Source organism: Sciurus vulgaris, assembly GCF_902686455.1.
Source record: "Sciurus vulgaris genome assembly, chromosome: 6".
NCBI lineage: Eukaryota > Metazoa > Chordata > Mammalia > Rodentia > Sciuridae > Sciurus > Sciurus vulgaris.
In genome coordinates, this window is record NC_136466.1 from 108,988,278 (window position 1) to 109,009,243 (window position 20,966).

Sequence of the window (20,966 nt, forward strand, 5' to 3'; positions counted from 1 at the left end):
ACTACCATAGAAAATGTTGAAGACCAAAGTTAATCCAAGGGATAGACCATTTTACTTTAATGAAAAAAATTTGTGCTAATATGAACATTAAAAACTCAGGCTGAGCTGAGTGCAATGGTGCATTCCTGCAATCCCATCTACACGGGAGGCTGAGGCAAGGGGATCTAAGTTCAAGGCCAGCCTGAGCAACTTAGCAAGGATTTATCTTAATAAAAAGAATTTTAAAAGATCAACTGGGTGCAGTGGCACCTACCAGTAATCCCAGCTTCTTGGGTCTGAGGCAGGGGGATTGAAAATTCATGGCCAGCTGCAGCAACTTAGTGAGACTGTTAAAATTTTTAACAAAGGGCTGGGGATCTAACTTAATGGCAGAGTGCTCTGGGTTTAGTGTCCAGTGTGGCAAAGGAGCAACAACAAAAACCTCCGGCTAAGCCAGGTGTGGTGAAATACCAACTAAACGAATATAAAGTAAATGAGAGGACTCAGAACAAGTTCTACTTAGGCTTTGAATTTTTTAATGTATTTTAACTTCTTCATACAAAAACCAGTTGATTATGAAGCAAAATTATTATTTATTGGTACAGGGTATTGAACCTAGGGGTACTTAATTACTAAGTCACATCCCCAGCAACCCCCCCTTTTTATGTTTTATTTAGAGACAGGGTCTCACTAAGTTGCTGAGGCTGGCCTTGAACTCATGATCCTCCTGTCTCAGCCTTCCGAGTAGCTGGAATTACAGGCATGTGTGACCACGCTGGGCACAAAGGAATCTTAAATTCAATTATACAATCATTTTTTTCTGTGTGGGTTTGGGGGTGGAACCCAGGGCCTTGTGCATACTAGGAAAGCTCTCCACCACTGAGCTATATCTCCAGCCCTAGACAATAAAATTTAAAGATCCATTTTAACAAAGTTCATGACAAAGATTTTAGATTTATATAAGAGAACCAACTCTGAGTCACATTACCTAGCTACTCTATTACATAAATGTACACTGCTGGTAAAAAATAATGTTCACCAATGTCACATGCATGGTTAGTGCTTTATTCTTTGAAGAACAGTCCTAAAACATCACACTAAGGCTGAAAAGTAAAGTTTAAAATAGACAGTTTTATAAAGATAAGTTATAATATATGTAATGAATGTTCACTCTTAAGAAATCTTGGTCCTAGAGCTTATGATGCACCCAGTTGGCTGTAGCACCCAGGTCTTCCAAAAGGCCATTTGTCATTTCTCTCTTGTCTGCATAGACTTCTTCTCATTAGCTGCCTTCTGCTTTTGTTGCATGATCTCAGAGTCCCTATAATGGGGGAAAAGGCTGTAAGTTGTCACAGAAAAACTAATTTTATACTTTCATTTGTTTTCTATACATAACTCATTCAGTTCATTAGAAGACTATTTATTTTGGGGTCTAGGGATTAAACCCAGGAGTGCTCAACCACTAAGCCACAACCCCAGCCCTTTTTTGAGACAGGGTCTCACTAACTTTCTTAAGACCTCCCTAAGTTGCTGAAGCTGGTGTTGAACTTATGACGCTCTTGCCTCAGCCTCCCAAGTTGCTGGGATTACAGGCATACACCATTGCAACCAGCAGAAGACAATTTAAAAGTAGATAAAAATATGCACATTTTTCTGTTTTCATATATGATGACAGAATGGAAAGGCAAAGTCTGGAAAGCCTTTGCAGTCAGATCTTATTCTGAACACCATTCACACTGTTACCATGTCCTTGGGCAAATAATCTCAAAGTTGTTTCAGAATTGGAGAAATATATATAAAGGTTGTTCTGATGAACAGTCATGAATATATTTTAAAACATCTGACATTAAATAGTTATATGCAGAAATAATGGTAATTACTCTAGATTGTTAACATTAATTCACTCTAATTTTTTTCCTGAAAGAGGAATTCAGGAAGTCTCCTACATATGTTAACTAGTACCTAGGATCAGGACACAGATGAAACAATTTGGTTTCTTACAAAGAGGCCCAGTAGCTAGTGATTAAAATTGGCTTACTTTTACGAAAAGCTAAATATTCAGGGCATTTTCTTAACACTTTGTCTCTGGCTGAACCTCCATATGTTATATTAACTGTGAACTATAACCAGATTACCTGGGCTAGGTGATTCAAAGATTCATGGGACTCTTACTTTAATTTCTAAAAAATTTATTGACTGGTGCTGTAGCTTAGTGTTACAGGGCTTGCCTAGCATGTACAAGGCCTGGATTTAATCTCCAACTGTAAGAAAAAAACAAAAAGAAAAAAATACTTATATTTTGGCACTGGACATCTAACCTAGGGCCCTGCACATGCTAATCAGTGTCTCCACCACTGAGCTACCACCCCAGATGCATATTATAAAAATATACTAATGGCGGCCATTGGCCTGCCTCTCGCCTGTCCATCGCCTGCCTTACTCCTATCCGTCACCCAATGCTCCAGGTTCACCTCCCTACCGTCCGACAACAGTCAGCAAACCGATCGCCAATCGCCAGTGGAGCACCAGCTGCCTGCTGCCGCCTGGAAGTTCACTGTTACAATACCTGCAGGTTTGATTACACGTGGCTGCCGCCATTTTGAGACAATAGCCAGGCCCCGTAGGACCCCTGGCCGGACTGACTGAGCCCCATCTCCAGGATCCCTCAGCCCGACCGATCTCTCCCTGCCTCTGGGGCCCTCACATGAACTGACTGCTCCCTGCTGCCAGGACCCCCAGATCAACTGCCTGCGCCCTATCACCAGGACCCCAGACGAACTGATTGCACCTGGCCTCCAGGATCCCACAAACACACCAAACACACGGGACCTCCAGGACCCCTGCCGGACCAACCGCATCCCGCCTCCAGGACCTCCAGCTGACCACGTCCACCCCTGAGCTGCAGCTCCCCATTTGCCAACACATTTCGAAGCCAGAGCAGCCATCTTGGATAATCCTGGAAGCCATAGCTCCGATCTTTGGGTGGGGCAAATCCCATCCTGAGACGCCTGCTGGAGGCTTGAAGCTCATTGTCAGGTACCTCTCATACATCAGGCTACTGAACACTGGGAGGTTTCATTAGTATATGACTGCTATACAGTAGATTTTTTTTCTCCTTTTTAAAAAAATTTAAGTTTTTATTTCTTTACTTTTCTTGCTCTCTTTTCCTTCTGTTTACCTGTTCCCTCAGAGTCTCTTTCTCCCTTTTTTGCATGCTAACATCTGATTTCTTTTGATTACACTCTCACCCTTTCTATTTTCTAGAACTTCTGTATATTCTTTTCTTATCCCATTAACAGCCACATTCTACATCCCTCTGCATCCTCTTTGTCTTCCATTAGAAACTGCAGACCTTATTGCAAACCTGTTTGTTTTACCGAAGATAATATTTGAACTCACTTTGTTTATTATGACAATTTTGTTATTGTCCCCATAGGGGCTATTTGGTCTAGGATTGCATAGTGTCTGATTTGGGCACTGCTAATATTGATCTCCCCTTAAAGAAAGGGTTTTGGAAACCTATAGGGCCACTATAAGCCTATAGGGGGAAATCTGCAATACCCCAGAACTGCAGTGCTAGAGGGGAAGATACATGAACAACATGAAAAAACAAGGGAAGAAAATGATCCAAACAAATCTAGATTCTATAGTAATAGAACCCAATGACAGTATGTTAGAAGAAATGTCAGAAAAGAACTTCAGATTATACATGAATGATTAAGATGATTCGCAAAGCAAAGGATGAGATAAGAGAGCAAATGCAGGCAATGAATGATAATACCAATAAGCTGAAAGAGCACCTGCAGGAAGCAAAAGATCATTTCACCAAAGAGATAGAGATTCTCAAAAAAACCCAAATGGAAATCCTAGAAATGAAGGAGACAATAAACCAAATAAAAAACTCAATGGAAAGCATCACCAACAGACTAGACCACTTGGAAGACAGAACCTCAGACAATGAAGACAAAATATTTAATATTGAAAATAAAGTTGCCCAAACAGAGAAGATAGTAAGAAATCATGAACAGAATCTCCAAGAACTATGGGACATCATGAAAAGAACAAATTTAAGAATTACTGGGATTGAGGAAGGCACAGAGATACAAACCAAAGGAATGAACAACCTATTCAATGAAATAATATCAGAAAATTTCCCAAACCTGAAGAATGAAATGGAAAATCAAATACAAGAAACTTACAGAACACCAAATGCACAGAATCACAACAGATCCACACCAAGACAAAAGGAAATATCACGACAGACACCACTGAGATACAGAACATAATGAGAAGCTACTTTGAAAATCTGTATTCCAACAAAATAGAAACTACCGAAGACATTGACAAATTTCTGGAGACATATGCTCCTCCCAAACTGAACCAGGAGGACATACACAATTTAAATAGATGAATATCAAGCAAAGAAATAGAAGAAGCCATTAAAAATCTACCATCCAAGAAAAGCCCAGGACCAGACGGATTCTCAGCCGAGTTCTACAAGACCTTCAAAGAAGAACTCATTCCAATACTTCTCAAAGTATTCCAGGAAATAGAATAAGAGGGTACCCTACCAAACTCATTCTATAAAGCTAATATCACCCTCATACCCAAACCAGGAAAAGACACATCAAGGAAAGAAAATTTTAGACCAATATCCTTGATGAATATAGATGCAAAGATCCTTAACAAAATACTGGCATACTGTATCCAAAAACATATTAAGAAAATTGTGCACCACGATCAAGTGGGGTTCATCCCTGCAATGCAAGGATGGTTTAACATCCGTAAATCAATAAACATAATCCATCATATCAATAGACATAAGGATAAGAATCATGTGGTTATTTCAATTGATGCAGAAAAAGCGTTCGACAAAATACAACACCCTTTCATGCTCAAAACACTAGAAAAAAATAGGGATAGTAGGAACATACCTGAACATTGTAAAGGCTATTTATGCTAAGCCCATGGCCAACATCATTCTTAATGGAGAAAAACTGAAACCATTCCCTTTAAAAATGGGAACAAGACAGGGATGTCCTCTTTCACCACTTCTATTCAACATTGTCCTCGAAACTCTAGCCAGAGCAATTAGGCAGACTAAAGAAATTAAAGGGATACGAATAGGAAAAGAGGAACTTAAGCTGTCACTATTTGCGGATGACATGATTCTATATTTAGAGGATCCAAAAACCTCCTCCAGAAAACTTCTAGAACTCATCAATGAATTCAGCAAAATAGCAGGCTATAAAATCAACACGCGTAAATCTACAGCATTTTTATATGCAAGTGACGAAACAGCTGAAAGAGAAATGAGGAAAATAACTCCATTTGCAATAGCCTCAAAAAAAAAAAAAAAAAAAAAATACTTGGGCATCCATCTAACCAAAGAGGTAAAAGATCTCTACGATGAAAACTACAAAACATTGAAGAAAGAATTTAAGGAAGACCTTAGGAGATGGAAAGATCTCCCATGTTCTTGGATAGGCAGAATTAATACTGTCAAAATGGCCAAACTACAAAAAGTGCTATACAGATTCAATGCAATTCCAATTAAAATCCCAATGACGTACCTCACAGAAATAGAGCAAGCAATCATGAAATTCATCTGGAAGAATAAGAAACCCAGAATAGCTAAAGCAATCCTTAGCAGGAAGAATGAAACAGGGGGTATCGCAATACCAGAACTTCAACTATACTACAAAGCAATAGTAACAAAAACGGCATGGTATTGGCACCAAAATAGACAGGTAGATCAATGGTACAGAATAGAGGACATGGACACAAACCCAAATAAATACAATTTTCTCATACTAGACAAAGGTGCCAAAAATATGCAATGGAGAAAAGATAGCCTCTTCAACATGGTGCTGGGAAAACTGGAAATCCATATGCAACAGAATGAAACTAAACCCATATCTCTCACCCTGCACAAAACTCAGCTCACAATGGATCAAGGACCTTGAAATCAGACCAGAGACCCTGCATCTTATAGAAGAAAAAGTAGGTTCAAACCTTCAACTTGTTGGCTTAGGATCAGACTTCCTTAACAGGACTCCCATAGCACAAGAAATAAAAGCAAGAATCAATAACTGGGATAGATTCAAACTAAATAGCTTTCTCTCAGCAAAGGAAACTATCGGCAATGTGAAGAGAGAGCCTACAGAGTGGGAGAATATCTTTGCCACTCATACTTCAGATAGAGCACTAATTTCCAGAATATATAAAGAACTCAAAAAACTCTACATCAAGAATACAAATAACCCAATCAACGAATGGGCTAAGGAAATGAACAGACACTTCACTGAAGAAGATCTAGAAGCAATCAACAAACATATGAAAAAATGTTTACCATCTTTAGTAATAAGAGAAATGCAAATCAAAACTACTCTAAGATTCCATCTCACCCCAATTAGAATGGTGATTATCAAGAATATAAGCAACAATAGGTGTTGGAGAGGATGTGGGGGAAAAGGTACACTCATACATTGCTGGTGGGGTTGCAAATTAGTGCAGCCACTCTGGAAAGCAGTGTGGAGATTCCTTAGAAAACTTGGAATGGACCTACCATTTGACCCAGCTATCCCACTCCTCAGCCTATACCCAAAGGACTTAAAATCAGCATACTACAGAGATACAGCCCCATCAATGTTCATAGCTGCTCAATTCACAATAGCCAGACTATGGAACCAACCTAGATGCCCTTCAATTGATGAATGGATAAATAAACCGTGGTATATATATATACAATGGAATATTACTGAGCTATAAATAATAATAAAATTATGGCATTTGCAGGCAAATGGATGAAATTGGAGAATAAGCCAATCTAAAAAAATCCAAAAGACGAATGATCTCACTGATAAGTGGATGATGACACTTAATGGGGGGTGGTAGGGGGGCACGAATGGAGGAAGGAGGGACTGTATAGAGGGCAAAGAGAGGTGGGAGGGGTGGGGGGGAAGGAAAAAAATAACGGAATGAATCAAACATCATTACTCTATGTAAATGTATGAATATGCAAATGGTATGCTGTTACTCCATGTAAAAACAGAAACAACATGTATCCCATTTGTTTACAATTAAAAAAATAAATAAATAAAAAAGAACTTAATATGAGACAAGAGAAAAAAAAATATATATATATATATATATACTAATGGCTATGTATGTAACTCCCACTATGTGCCTAGCACTATTGGCTCTAGCCTAAATCACACAATTCTGAGTTACTGTCTGTATGTTTCATATTTAAAAACAAAAAAAGGTTCAGCACTAAATAATTTTCTCCAAATCACATAAATACTCATGTCCATCCAATTTCAAAGTCTAGGCTTTTCTATGTTCTTGAAAAGATTTAGAATTAGATTTTAATTGAGAATTGAATACCCCTGTCTATGACTCTAAGACATTTATGCAAAGCCAACAGTAAAAATGAAAAAGTAAAAACAAGATAGCTACAAAGAAAAAAAATATATAGAATGACAGAACAATCATAGTTACTTTTGTTTGAAACTGAGCTCTGCTGTGCTTGCTATATGACCTTAATAATGTTACTGCAGTCTAAACCTTCAGAATCCTATCCTACAGATTGGTGTAAATACTATTGTTATGGTTGGGTCCTTTAGTAACAGCAGTGAAAAATGTAAAACAGAAATTGATACCAAGAAGTGGGGTCACTGCTGTGACTATCTTGACCATGTGGTTCAGAAGCTTTTGAAGCATTTTTGAAATTGGTAGGAGGGATTTTGAGATGTTTAGCAGTGCAAGTTGGAAATGCTTTAGTTTTGTAAGTGGAGCTTAATGGCTGATTCTGGTGGAAGCTCAGAAGACCAGAATGCTAATGGGAGCAAGGACAGCAAGGACGGGGCTCAACCTCTTGACAACTCTATTGGAATTTGGAGTACAGGCCATTCTAGCTACGAAGTTGTCTGCATTTTGCCTGTGTCCTGAGGTTTTTGAGAATGATTTTAAAAGCAATGGACTTATTTAATCTGGTGGAAGAAATATTTAGCCAGCATAGCTTTCAGGAGGTTGCATAGATATTGCTGGTGGCTTTTAGCCAAATTTATTGTGCTAATCAGGAGCAGAAAGCAGAGCAGAAAGATTTGAAAAAGTTGGACTTGAAAGGCAGGAGTAAAATCCAGGTTATGGAAGTTGAAGTTGTTAAAGACATTACTGCCACTAAAGAAATACTGGTAACTTTGCCCAGAGACAATAAGAAAGATGGCTTGAGGGCATCTCAGGCTCAAGGGAGTAAAAGTGAAAATTCTCTTGAGACCAGTAGGGGATCCCTCCTGCACAAGAGGGCCTAAGAAGTCTTTTCAACATGCTCAGTCACTCAGGCACTCAGAGGCTGCTGCAACAAGGGTCCCTGGAGGTTTTACTACTGCTCAAAGTGCAGCAGACCTTGGTGTCAACCACGTGGTGCTGGTTCTGCAGGAATACAGAATACTGGAGTTAGGAGGGCATGGAGGCTCCCACCAAGATTTCAAAGGAAGGCCTGGGAGGCCAGGCAAGGTGCAGCAGGTTCAGAGTCCCTGTGGGCAGCCCCAGAGAGGGCAAAGTGTGGAGATGGGAGGAGGAAGTCAAAGATGCAGTGGAAACCCCTGAGATTAAGAAATGCCAGTAAAGTGGGATATCGTCCTAGGAAAGCTGCAGGAATCCAGCAGAGACAAGCCAACAGAAAGGCTACTTGAGCTGCAACCAACAAGGCCACAGAGGCGGAGCTACAGAAGCCCGCTGAACAGAATATCACCATGCCATGTGCCCCAGATGCTGGATGTGGTGCTATAGGACTTGTTTGCCCAGCTGGATTTCAGTCTTGCTTTGGTCCTATCCCTTCTTTCTATACACCTATTTTCCTGAATGGAAATGTTTACTCTGTACCTTTATATATTGGATATTTGTAAATTGCTTTTAATTTTACAGGAACTCACAAAGCTTGCCCAGAGTCTCAGAGGCAGCTTTGGATTGAGCTTTTGGGCAATCTTGGATCTGTTGAGACTATGAGGACTCTTGGGAATGGACAGAATGTATTTTGCATTGTGAGATGGTTGTGAGCATTTGGGGGTTAGGGGTGGAATGTTAATGTTTGGATGTGAGGTGTCCCCCAAAAGCACATGTGTGAGATAATGTAAGAAGGTTCAGAGGAGAAATGATTGGGTTGTGAAGAGTCTTAACCCAATCAGTGTCTTAATCTCCTGATAGGGATTAACTGAGTGGTAACTGAAGTGGTAGAATGTGGCTTTGAGATAAATATTTGTATCTGGCAAGTGGAGATCTCTCCTTCTGCTTTCTGATCATCGTGTGAGCTGCTTCCCTCTGCCACACTCTTCTGCCATGTTGTTCAGCCTCACCTCAAGCCCTGAGGAATAGAGGCAGCCTTCTGTGGACTAAGACCTCTAAAACTGTAAGCCCTCAAATAAACTTTTCCTCCTCTATAATTGTTCTGGTCAGATCTTTTAGTCATAGCAGTGAAAAAGCTGATTAAAACAACTACCTTGAAAAAGGCTATGATGAATAGAAATACATACAGAACAGCTAGTACAGAGCTTTATAAGGAGTAGGTACTCAGTAAACAATGGCTATTTCTGAACCAAGCTAGAGTAAGTTCTGTAATAAAAAGACTATTTCAGGGTCACTTATATATACCACTTTTACCCCAAAGTGAGGAAAAAGAAATTTAAGGCAAAGCTCTTTGCTCAACTAATAACTGTCACAAGAAAGTGTCAAGTGATAGTGAAGGGTTTTTATCTAACAACTGAGTCTCAACTCTAGCCACACAATGGTATCACCTGGGGAACTAGTTTTTAGTCAGGTTTAACTTATAACGTAGATACAATAGAATTTACCTAGCATGCTTTTAATGCCCAACATCAGGCTAATTAAAAAAGAACTGCAGCTGGATGTGGTGGTGCACGCCTATAATCCCAACAGCTTGGGAGGCTGAGGCAAGGGGATAGCAAGTATGAGGCAACTTAGTAAGGCCTAAGCAACTTAGGAAGACCCTGTCTCAGAATAAAAAATAAAAAGGACTGGTTAAGTGCCCCAGTACACCCCCCACCCCCAAAAAAAAAAAATCAGAACTGTGTATAGGGTACAGGTTTGAGTAGGTGTCAAGGTTTCCCCGCTCATGTGCAGGACTGAGAACCACCCTAAGTCACAATGAAGTATGTGTAGTCAGTTATTCACCTGACCTCCAAGTTCCATAGGAACAATAAAATTTGATGTTAGAATATGGGATTTTGGGGATATCTCAGTGGTATAATTAAGAGGCCTAATTTCAATCTTCAGTCTCTTGCACCAAGAAAAATAAAAAGATTTGAGAGTAAAACTAACCTTTATTTAGTTTTTTTTTTTAAGAAACATACATGCATTCATTTTTCTCCTAGGCTCTCACTAAAGTATTTCTGTGGCTATTTTGTATTACTTGTCATATAGGGTCTTGTAGTTCTAGGGATTAAACCTTAGGGCTGCAAGAATTGTAGGCCAGTAATCTACCACACAGCTACAGGCCCCCCCGCCCCCCCGCTGCCGCCGCCAGTGGTGCTATGGATGGAACCTAGGGTCTCACACTACTAAGCAGGTGATCTACCTCTAAGCTGTCGTCAGCACTGTTTGTCACAAAAGCTCATATATCATTAAGTGGTTTACATGCATTCTCTCCAACCCAATGAATCTTCAGGAATCAATACACTACATGTACTTTTTGTTACTGCTTTCAGAACAGTTATCACTGTAATCGAGTCACCTGTCATTCAGACTACTTTGGGTAGGTTGACTGCTTTGAAAATGTATCCCTAGCATTTAACTGCTCTTGTATGGAAGATGTTCTATTATTTTGCTGAATAAAGTTCTTACAGCTGTGGAGAGGCTGTGTGAAATTCTCTTCAAATAAAATAAGGGCTTTAGAGCTTTAAATTCTTTGTCCACAGGTTGGGATGGTGACTACTCCACAAGGTTTTAATATGCTTGGCACAAAATGGATATTCATAACTGCTATTCTCTTCTGTTTTTAAAAAATGCTTTCCATTTATGGAAATGTGGTTTTAATAAAAATTTCAGTGACTTGAAAATTCTATTAGTTCCACTCACCTCTGCTTTCTTTGAGAGGTAGTCAAGCTATCCTCTTTTCTTTTTCCCTTGCTAATTTCCTGGGTTTTCTTCATATTTTTCTGGCGGGCAAGTTCTCGCTGATTTCCACCTACAAAGATAAATAGCACGCAGTTTTCCCATCTTCAAAATTATTAATTTCATTAAAGGGCTTTTATTTAAATGAGTCTTAAGTTTGCTTTTTAATGAATAAGCAAGCAGAACATTGCACTGAGATGCTCCCACATCTGACCAGGAGAAGCTTAAAGGTAAACACCTAAGAGCTTAAGAGTATTATCAGTCTAGGTGTTCACTAGCTATAAATACCGGAGCTTTTAAAAGAAGCATTGCAATGATATGCCTGTACAATCCAGCATTCCAAAATAAGTTCTAGCATGTGAGGGGTGTGGGTGGAAAAAGACACACAAGAGATCCCACCTAGCTCAAGTTCAGCCCATCACAAACTGGACTAGCAAATGCAGATGCTCATAAAACATCACCTGTGAGGGCCAAACAAAAGAACTAGGGAGAACACCCAGTCGGGGCTCCCAATCCTCGTCAGGCCTTCGGATTTCAGGGAGCAGCTATGAACCGCCTCCAGACTAGGACCCTTCCTGGGGCGGTCGTCTCCCCACGCCTCCTGGAGGCGTGTTCCTTACCATGCAAACTCGCAGCTGAGGGCAAGGCGCCGGTTCCACCTGGAGCCAACCGACCATCCCTCTGCTGAGGGCAGCCGTAGTCCCTATCCGGGCGAACCCAAGGGATTCGCCCGGCTGTCCCCGCTCCCCTCCCGCCGCGCCGCTGCCCCGGTGTCGGATTAGGTACGGGACTCCCTCGCCCGCCGCTTCCCTCACCCGTCTGCACACTCACGGGCCATGCCGACCACCGGACGGAGCCTGGAAGAGAGCTACTAGGAGAAGCAACGGCTCCTTCGCACGCTCAGCTACGGTCGCCACCCGCAGATCAAGAAGGCTGAGCCCGTGCCCGCCCTCCGCGGGGCAACGCCTCCGCGCAGTCCGCTAGCCGCCCCGCCCACGGAGCCCCGACAACAGCAGCCGGCGTGGCTGGCAAGCTACTGCGCGTGCGCGCTTGAGGGCGGTCGCTCCCGAGGGCGGGGTCGCAGCTCCGGAGCACCGACCGCACCCCGGCCCTGCGGCTTCTAGGGTTCACAGGAGTTCCGACAAGCAGGTCCCGTGCCTGAGTGGCATAGGCAGTGTGGATTCCCCACGTACTGGGGCTTAATCAGCCATTTTTTTGCAATATGGGACAATAAACGCTACAAAATCTTAACTTTCGACAAAGAAGGTTAGCTTTTATTCATCCCCTTGCAGAAGCGAAAAGGGAGGAAGGCAACTGACCAGTTAGAGGGTTAACTGTGGATGACAGTGTGGACCATTTATGTTTTCCTTCCTTATTCTAGCAACAAGCCTGCAAGGTAGGCTTCATTGTTTTCATTTTACAGAACAGGCTGACCTAACTGACAAGGAATTGATAGAACTGAGAATCAAATTTAACATGGAATCTAAACTCTGCTCTTTTCTCATTTTATCCCAGTGTCCTGTAGCAGTCAGTAGTGCTTTCGGAGTTTTAGGTTACTGGCTCTGTGCTTGGATTGTGAGGTGGGAAGAAGAGGGCAGGATTTAGAATAGCTCAGAATAACCTCAGCCTACGCAAAAGCTGGGGACCATCTGCCTTAGCTAGAAACAAACATGTGAGCCTTCCACGGGGCTGGGAAGTAGCTCAGTGGTAGGATGCTTGCCTAACATGTGTGAGAGGCTGGGTTCATTTCCCAGTGCCTGCTACAGAAGAAAAAGTGTTTTGTGGTTTGTTTGGCTGATCCTTATTTTCTTACCTTTTCCATTGTTACGAAAGGAAATGGTCTGGACACCCAAATTTTGGTCCGTGATTTTTAAAACAGTTTCATCATGTACAACTGTAATGCACCCCAAAAATGTGGAAAGAAAAAAAGGATTTTTAAAAATTTTTTGGACGATTTCAAATACATACAGAAGTGTGGAAAGTATTGTAATGCACCCCCCCCCCCAAGTATGTTTGGCTAAACTTTCCAACAATTTATTTATTTTTGGCACTGGGGATTTAACCCAGGGGTGCTTTTCCACAGAGCCACATCTCCAGCCCTTTTTATTTTGAGATAGGCTCAGCGGAGCTCTACAAGACCTTCAAAGAAGAATTCATTCCAATACTTCTCAAAGTGTTCCAGGAAATAGAAAAGGAGGGTACCCTACCGAACTCATTCTATGAAGCTATTATCACCCTCATACCTGAACCAGGAAAAGACACATCAAGGAAAGAAAATTTTAGACTAATATCCTTGATGAATATAGATGCAAAGATCCTTAACAAAATATTGTCAAACCGTATCCAAAAACATATTAAGAAAATTGTGCACCACGATCAAGTGGGGTTCATTCCTGCAATGCAAGGATGGTTTAACATCCGTAAATCAATAAACATAATCCATCATGTCAATAGACTTAAGGATAAGAATCATATGGTTATTTCAATTGACGCAGAAAAAGCATTTGACAATATACAACACCCCTTCATGCTGAAAACACTAGAAAAAATAGGGAGAGTAGGAACATACCTGAACATTGTAAAGGCTATTTTGAGATAGGGTCTCCATAAGGTGCTCAGTGTCTTGTTTAAAGTGCCGAGGCTGACCTGGAACTTGTCATCCTCCTGCCTTAGCCTCCAGTCTCTGGCATTATAGGGTGCATACCCCTGCTCCTTTCAAAATTGTCTATGTTAGAGAAGTTGGGAGAAAGTGGCTCTGGAGATGAAACCTCTGGGTTGAAAATTCTGCTTTGTTAATTAGTAGCTGTATTAACTCAGGAACTCATTGTGTTAAAGCTTCTTTTACTTGTATAAGGGGCGGGCAATTGTACCTCCCTCACCGATTAATATTTTAAGTATTTGGTGAAGTACTAGCATATGGTAACACTCAATATGTCAGCTATTATTTCTCATTGTTACTTCAGCCTTAGCACTGCATAATCTCACTGTCCCCATCTCCTCCTGACCCCCTCCTTAATACTGCTTATAGGTCTGTATAGTGAATCTCCTCCTCCTCTTTTTTGCATTTCTGGGGATGTGAACTCTTGAGTAACTTAAGCAGGGGGAAAAGATTGACTTTCTGGACCACCTATTTATAAAGAAATCATCTAAAGAGGGAGGGAAGGAAGGAAGGGATTTAGGATTGGAATGTGGTAAGAGTTTTTTTTGTACAAGGCACGATGATACAAGTCTGTAATCCCAATGACTTGGGAGGCTAAGGCAGGAGGATTGGAAGTTTGAAGGTAGCCTCAGCAATTTAGTGAGATCCTGTCTCAACATAAAAAATAAAAATGATTGGGTTATATGCCCCTGGATTCAATCCCCAGTTTAAAAAAAAAAAAAAAAAAAAGAGTTGTTTTTGTTTGCACTTTCAATTTATAATGATTTTTTTTTCTTTGCAGCTGAAATTATAGTATTGAGTTGGAGGACTACACATGATGGACATCATATACACAAGATATGTCAAGTGTGTCTTCCAGAGAAAACAAAGATTTTTCTTTTTTCATACTAGGGATTTAATTCAGTGTTTCTTTACTACTAAGATACATCCCCAGCCCTTTTTATTTTCTATTTAACTGCCGATGGCCTTGTTAAGTTGCTGATGCTGGCCTTGAACTTGCCATCCTCTGTCTTAGCCTCCTGAGTCACTGGGATTATAGGTATAAAACTGGAGATTTTTAAACACTGATGATGCTAAGAATTTACTCCACAAACTTGGGTTTGTTACAAATGTCTTATGACTTTATATTTAATAGTAAAAATTTAATTTGACTTTATTGCCATACCTTTACTAGTAGAAAATTAATCTAAGTCATTATCGATTTACCTATAAAATTGTTGGAATGTTCTAGACTCTTAGGTGTTCTTCTGTGTGTGTCTGTGTATGCACATGTGCAAGCGTGCAGGGTGGGTACCAGGGATTGAACTCATGAACACTCAACCACTGAGCCACATCCCCAACCCTATTTTGTATTTTATTTAGAGATGGGGTCTCACAATTGCTGAGGCTGGCTTTGAACTCTCGTTCTCTTGTTTCAGCCTCCTGAGCCACTGGGATTACAGGCATGTGCCATTGTGCCCAGGTAGACTCTTGGATGGAACAGTACATTTGATAGGAGGACTTGTGTCTTCAGTTTGCATCAGAACATTCTGTCCAAATCTGTATGGTCCTACCAGTGGCTCTAAGACATCTTTGGCAGGATGTTCTTTCTTTTTTGGGACTGGGGACTAAATCCAGGGGTGCTTTACCACTGAGCTACATCCCCCGCCAGCCCTTTTTAATTTTTATTTTTGGACAGTGTCTCACTACATTGCTTAGTGAGCTAAATTGCTGAGGTTGACCTGGAACCTCAGCCTCCCGAGTTGCTGGGTTTACAGGTGTGGGCCACTATGCCCAGCTGGCAAGCAGGGTATTCTTTTTCAATTTCTTGAGATTTCTTTATTTTTTGGTGCTGGCAATTGAACCCAGGGCCTTGTGCAAGCTATGCACTGAGCTTCTGAGCTTCTTTAAATGCATCCGAGGGGGAAAAAACAACAACAAACCCCAAGAAAAACAACAACAACAACAAAAATTTTTAAAATCTGAGATCATGTTTTTTTTCTCTCTGAAGTATTGAAGACGGCCCACAGAACTCACAGATCTCCATTTTCTTCCCATTCTTGAAGGAATCTCTTACTTCTTCTCTACTTTCAGCCTTGCCTTCCTATTTTCAAAAGCACTTGCCTCTTTTCTTTCTCCCTCTGAATGACCTATTTTTTCAGCCAGTTCAGGATTTTGTTTCTTTGATGTTTTGTTTCTAATGTCGGGGGATGTTCTTATGGAATCCTCCTTTTTCTTTCGAATCAAGCCTTTGTTGTTTTCATAAATAAGGGGATTTGTATCACAGGTTCAAACATTGCTTCATACTTACAGGGTGAACCTCATCTCTGGGTATTTTGCCTCCCACCATAAGGCCTCCCATTACTCTCTATTATATCATCCTTTAAATATATATATATATATATATATATATATATATATATATGATATAATAGAGAGTAATGGGAGGCCTATGGTAGGACGCATGTATATATGTGTGTGTGTGTAGTACCTGGGATTGAACTCAGGGGTGCTGAACCACTGAGAGACATCCCCAGTACTTTTTAATATTTTATTTAGAGAGAAGATCTGGCTAAATTGCTGAGGCTGGCTTTGAACTTGTGATTCTCCAGCCTTGGCCTCCCAAGGTGTGCCTCACTACCCTGGGCTAAGCAACTCAGTGCGACCTCTCTCTAAATAAAATATTAAAAAGGGCTGGGGATGTGACTCGTGGTTAAGCGCCCTTAGGCTGAATCCCCAGTACTAAAAATAAAAAATAAAAAATCTTATTTGTTGTATTCTCCCCTCCCCAACCAATAACATTTTATTGCTGTTTTGCAACTCGTGAAACAGAATAAAAATATTCACGTTGATTTGCAGTTTCGATTATAATAATTTTTGAACGGGCAATACATACACAAGAACATGTAATGAATCGTCTTCCCCCACGATGCTTAGCAGAAACCTGGTTCCTTTCCTAGGATGTAACCATTATCACATCTTCACACCAGAATTTCTTATCTATGTTCTATTCAACTTAGGTTTTTTGAAAGCTGGAAATCCATTTTAAAATTTTATTATGTTTTGGTACTGGGCATTGAACCCAGAGGCCAATTTGCGATCCTGTAGCCTCAGCCTCTCGAGTTCCTGGGATTACAGTACTGCGCCACCGAGTTGGGCTTCAGTTTGGAATTTCTGAGCCCTGGGAATACACTGGTGAGCAGGTACTGCCTCATATTGTTTAACTGCTCTTGGGGACCCTCCAAAACCAAAATTGACCAGTCATTTTATTAGTTTCCATTAAGGCTTCCGTTGAGGGGGCTGAGGGGGTAGCTTAGTGGTAGAGTGCATGTTCAGCATGCAGAAAGCCCTGGGTCGATTCCCAGCCCCAGGAGGCGGAAAAAATTAAAGAGGTTGAGCTGTGGAGTCGACTTCCTCGTTTCCCTCTTTTCAACAACTCCTAAAGACGCCTAGAGAAGGAATAGCACACATCTAAGTTTCTCAAATTCCGGTTCACCGATGAGCCAAGCTCTGGGTAGTTACCATGGCTCCCGGCGCCCTGAGTCTGACGTCAGTCGGAGGCGCTCCCTGATTACGCGACCAGTTCCGGCGCCCTCTGCGGGCGGGGGAGCAGTGAGGAGGGAGAAACTTAGCTTTTAGTGTGGCAGGGTCATGAAGAAGAGGCGGTGGTGGGAGAGAGGCGGCGGCGGCAGGGGCGCGAAACTGCGGTAGCCGCCCGCTGGGCTGGTGGTGCGGCTTTGTCGGGAGGGCGTAGGTCCGAGCCCCCTCCAGGGCAGCGGCCGGGGCTCGGGGCTTAGCGCGGCCGTGGAGCCGCCTCCCCGGGCCCCCTGCCTCCGCCATGTTCCGCAGGGCACGCCTTAGCGTGAAGCCGAATGTCAGGCCTGGTGTAGGCGCCAGGGGCTCCACTGCTCCCAATCCCAATCGCGGCCGGGAATCTCCCAGGCCACCGGAGCCTACGGCAGAGTCCGCTCCGAAGCCACTGGAGCCCACAGAAGTGCCCGCGGTGGATTCCGGGGGAGCGGAGCTCCAAGAAAAGGCTCCTAGGAGCAGGTAAGCGCCTGCGGAGGGGAAATGAAGCTGAGCAGATGAACATTGTTAGAGGAATATTCCCTTGCTTGCAGAGTCCCAGTGAAACCACTCTAAACTGCAGTTTGCCCCTCTGCCCCGCAGGGTGTGGCTAGTATGAATTTTGTCATGGTCTTTCAGTGGTGGTGATGGGAACCCAGTATAGCAGTCTGAAGGGAGAATAGCCACACGATCACTCGAGAACATGATTTTCTTAGTTTTTCCATTCTTTTGGAGTTCTTTGCAAGGAGAGTTTTTTTTAAAAAAAAAAAAACTACTTATTTTTAAAAGGAGATCACCAGTATTGCTATTTTGATTCCCCTCGGTGTTGGTGATCGAACCCAGGGCCTCGCACATGCTGGGCAAGCTCTCTGCCACTGAGCTATATTCCCAGGACTGTTTTGCTTCTGCTGATTTGTGTCAAGGAAAGAAGTTTCGGTTGCTTGCTTTGGGTTTGAGGGTGTGCACTTAATCAAGAAGCATGACTTTAGCGTCATGTACCACTTTTGGATTCAGGACTCTTCTACGTAATTTAACAATTTAAGTGGACTCTTCCTAGACAAAATTTATTCTGCTAAGTAAGGATAATTCTATCTTCTTGGGGGGTATTATTTTGGAGATTAGAGATAAATTTATTAGATTACATATAAACTGTCTTGCACAGCACATGGCAGAATAGTTCCCCTACAAAAGTTCAGTTGGTTTTTTTTTTTTTTTTTTTTTTTTTTGAAGGGGGATACTGGGGATTGAACTCAGGGACTCTTAACCACTGAGCCACATCCCCAGCCCTGTTTTGTATTGTATTTAGAGACAGGGCCTCACTGAGTTGCTTAGCACCTTGATTTTTGCTGGGACTGGCTTTGAACTCTTCTTTCTCCTACCTCAGCCTCCCCAGCCTCTGAGATAACAGTCGTGCACCACCGTACCTGGCATAAGTTCTCAGTTTTAAGAAAAGGTGACAATGGAAAATAATTAAGTTTAAAACGTGCCAGGTAATAAGGTGGTCTCTGTTTTCATATTATTTGTAGGAAGAAACCTGTAAAAAAAACAGCCCTGTTAAGTTACAATGAGATGGTACAAATTATATTTATATTGTGATAAAAAGGTGAACATTTTCTTTTGTGAGAGCACAACTTGCTCTCCTAAGCTGGTACTGATTATAGGGTTTTTATTTTGATTGCTCAGTGACAATTATTTACAAGTTTCTTACATGAATCTGATTGAAAATTTCTACTTAAAACAGAGATACCAATACCTCTCACTGTTAAATTAATAAAGTTCTGAGAGATTTGGTTAACCATGTAGGAATGCATGATGATTGATAATTTAATAATAAATTGCCCAGAGACTGTAGTCCTGAGACATTCATGCTCTAGAGTATTTAATTGATTTTTTTTTTTCCCCCCTGCAGTGCTGGGGATTGAACCCAGGGCCCTGTGCTTTAGAGGCGAGCACTCTACCAACTGAGCTATATCCCCAGCCCTATTTAATTGATTTCTTAGAGTTGACATTTAGGGGCTGGGGTTGTGGCTCAGTGATAGAATGCTTGCCTAGCATGTGTGAGGCACTGGGTTCAATTCTCAACACCTCATATAAGTAAATGAATAAAATAAAGGTTCATCAACAACTAAAAAAAAAAAAAAAAAAAAAAACTTAAAAAAATTGACATTTAGGGAGTATATTTTGTTTTTTAATGCATTGTTTTGTGTATGTGTGTTTTTGCTAATTGTAAAAATTGGGTATATGTTCTGCCATATGCATTCAGCATAATTGGGTAAAAAGCAAATGATACGTATATCATGTCTATAAGAGTTGAGATAAGATTTTTTGGGGGGAAGGAAGAGGGTTGGTGCCGGGGATCCAACCCAGGTTCTTAAACATGCTGGGCAGGCACTGTGCCACCAAGTTACATCCTGAGCCTGAGATAAGAACTTAAATTGGAAATTTTCTGGAAAGATTATTCCACAGATTAAGAGGCATTTTCCATTTTTATATAAAAACCAATTGTAAAATATGGGAAAAATTTCATTTTTTGCTTCTCTTAATTAATTTATTTTGTGCTTGTGGGCATCAAACCCAGCGCCTCACATATGCTAGGCAAGCACTCTTACCACTGAACTACATCTCTGGCCCCTTTTTACTTTTTAATATTAAAAAATTAATTGTTACATAATAATTTGTACATATTTATAGGGTACAATATGATATTTCAGCATATGTATACGATGTGTAATGATCAGATCAGGGAAATTGGCATATCCATCACTTCAAAAGCGTTGTTTCTTTGTGTTGGGAACTTTCCAAATTCTCTGTACCAGCTATTGTGAGATATAAAATTATTTGTTGTTAACTCTATAATTGTATTATCACCTGACTATTGTATAATACATTAAAAGTTATTGATTCTATCCAATTTTCATCCCGTTTTCTTTTCTTGACTTAATTTGTTTTTAGGCCATTTTTGAATTATTTATATCTTATCTGTACCATATCTAATATGTAATTTATTTATATATATATGTATATATGCATGCTAGGCAAATGCTTTACCACTGAGCCACACCCCAGCCCCCTGATGAGTAATTTGAAGTGACTGAGTATTTCTTTTGAGTGAAGAGTTCATTCTGATGGCTGTGTAAATAGAGTAGTGCCAAAAAAAAAGGTAAATGATTGCTGCTTCAAACAATTTGGTTTGAGTCGGGTGTAGTGGCACACACCTGTTGTCTTAGCAGCTCAGGAGGCTGAGGCAGGAGGATTGCAAGTTCAAGGCCAGCTTCAGCAACTCATTGAGGCACTAAGCAACTTAAAGAGACCCTGTCTCAAATTATAAAATAAAAAGGGCCTGGAATGTGGCTCAGTGGTTAAGCACCCCTGGGTTCAATCCCTGGTACCAAAAATAATTAAATAAAGAAATAAAGAAATAAAGAATTTGGTTTGGATAATGAAGCTAAATGTGTGTCTTTAAATACTGTAATACAAATATTTTGTAAGTTTGAAGTTTTGCATGTTTGATTTGACTGATCTCATGTTGATAAAGTGCCAGCAATTTAGACCTGTTTAGGGAGATGTCAAAGTGATGTACATAGACTGTATTTAAAAAGCAATCTCTGCTTACCATGCACAAGGCCTTGGGTTTCATCCCAGCACCATA

At 41.0% G+C, this 20,966-nt stretch overlaps 2 protein-coding genes across 7 annotated transcripts in view; one reads left to right on the plus strand and one right to left on the minus strand.

The window, feature by feature from the left end:
- Positions 1-1,030: 1,030 nt before the first annotated feature.
- On the minus strand, positions 1,031-12,111 carry LOC306663945 (small EDRK-rich factor 1). Its single transcript, XM_079144595.1, has 3 exons — positions 11,944-12,111; positions 11,077-11,185; positions 1,031-1,300 (listed from the first exon to the last, which is right to left on the minus strand). Exons 1-3 carry the CDS (start codon positions 11,948-11,950, stop codon positions 1,228-1,230), a joined length of 189 nt encoding a protein of 62 aa, XP_079000721.1. The 5' UTR covers positions 11,951-12,111; the 3' UTR covers positions 1,031-1,227.
- Positions 12,112-17,352: 5,241 nt separating this feature from the next.
- The window catches only part of BDP1 (BDP1 general transcription factor IIIB subunit), a 98,194-nt gene continuing 94,580 nt past the window's right edge, over positions 17,353-20,966 (plus strand). For 5 of the 6 annotated variants that reach the window (XM_079143546.1, XM_079143549.1, XM_079143550.1 and 2 more), the window contains exon 1: positions 17,353-17,800. In XM_079143546.1, the coding sequence (XP_078999672.1) occupies positions 17,589-17,800 (212 nt within the window). In that variant the 5' untranslated portion in view covers positions 17,353-17,588. The remainder of the gene's footprint in view (positions 17,801-20,966) is intronic. The other variant, XM_079143548.1, reaches the window with a different exon arrangement.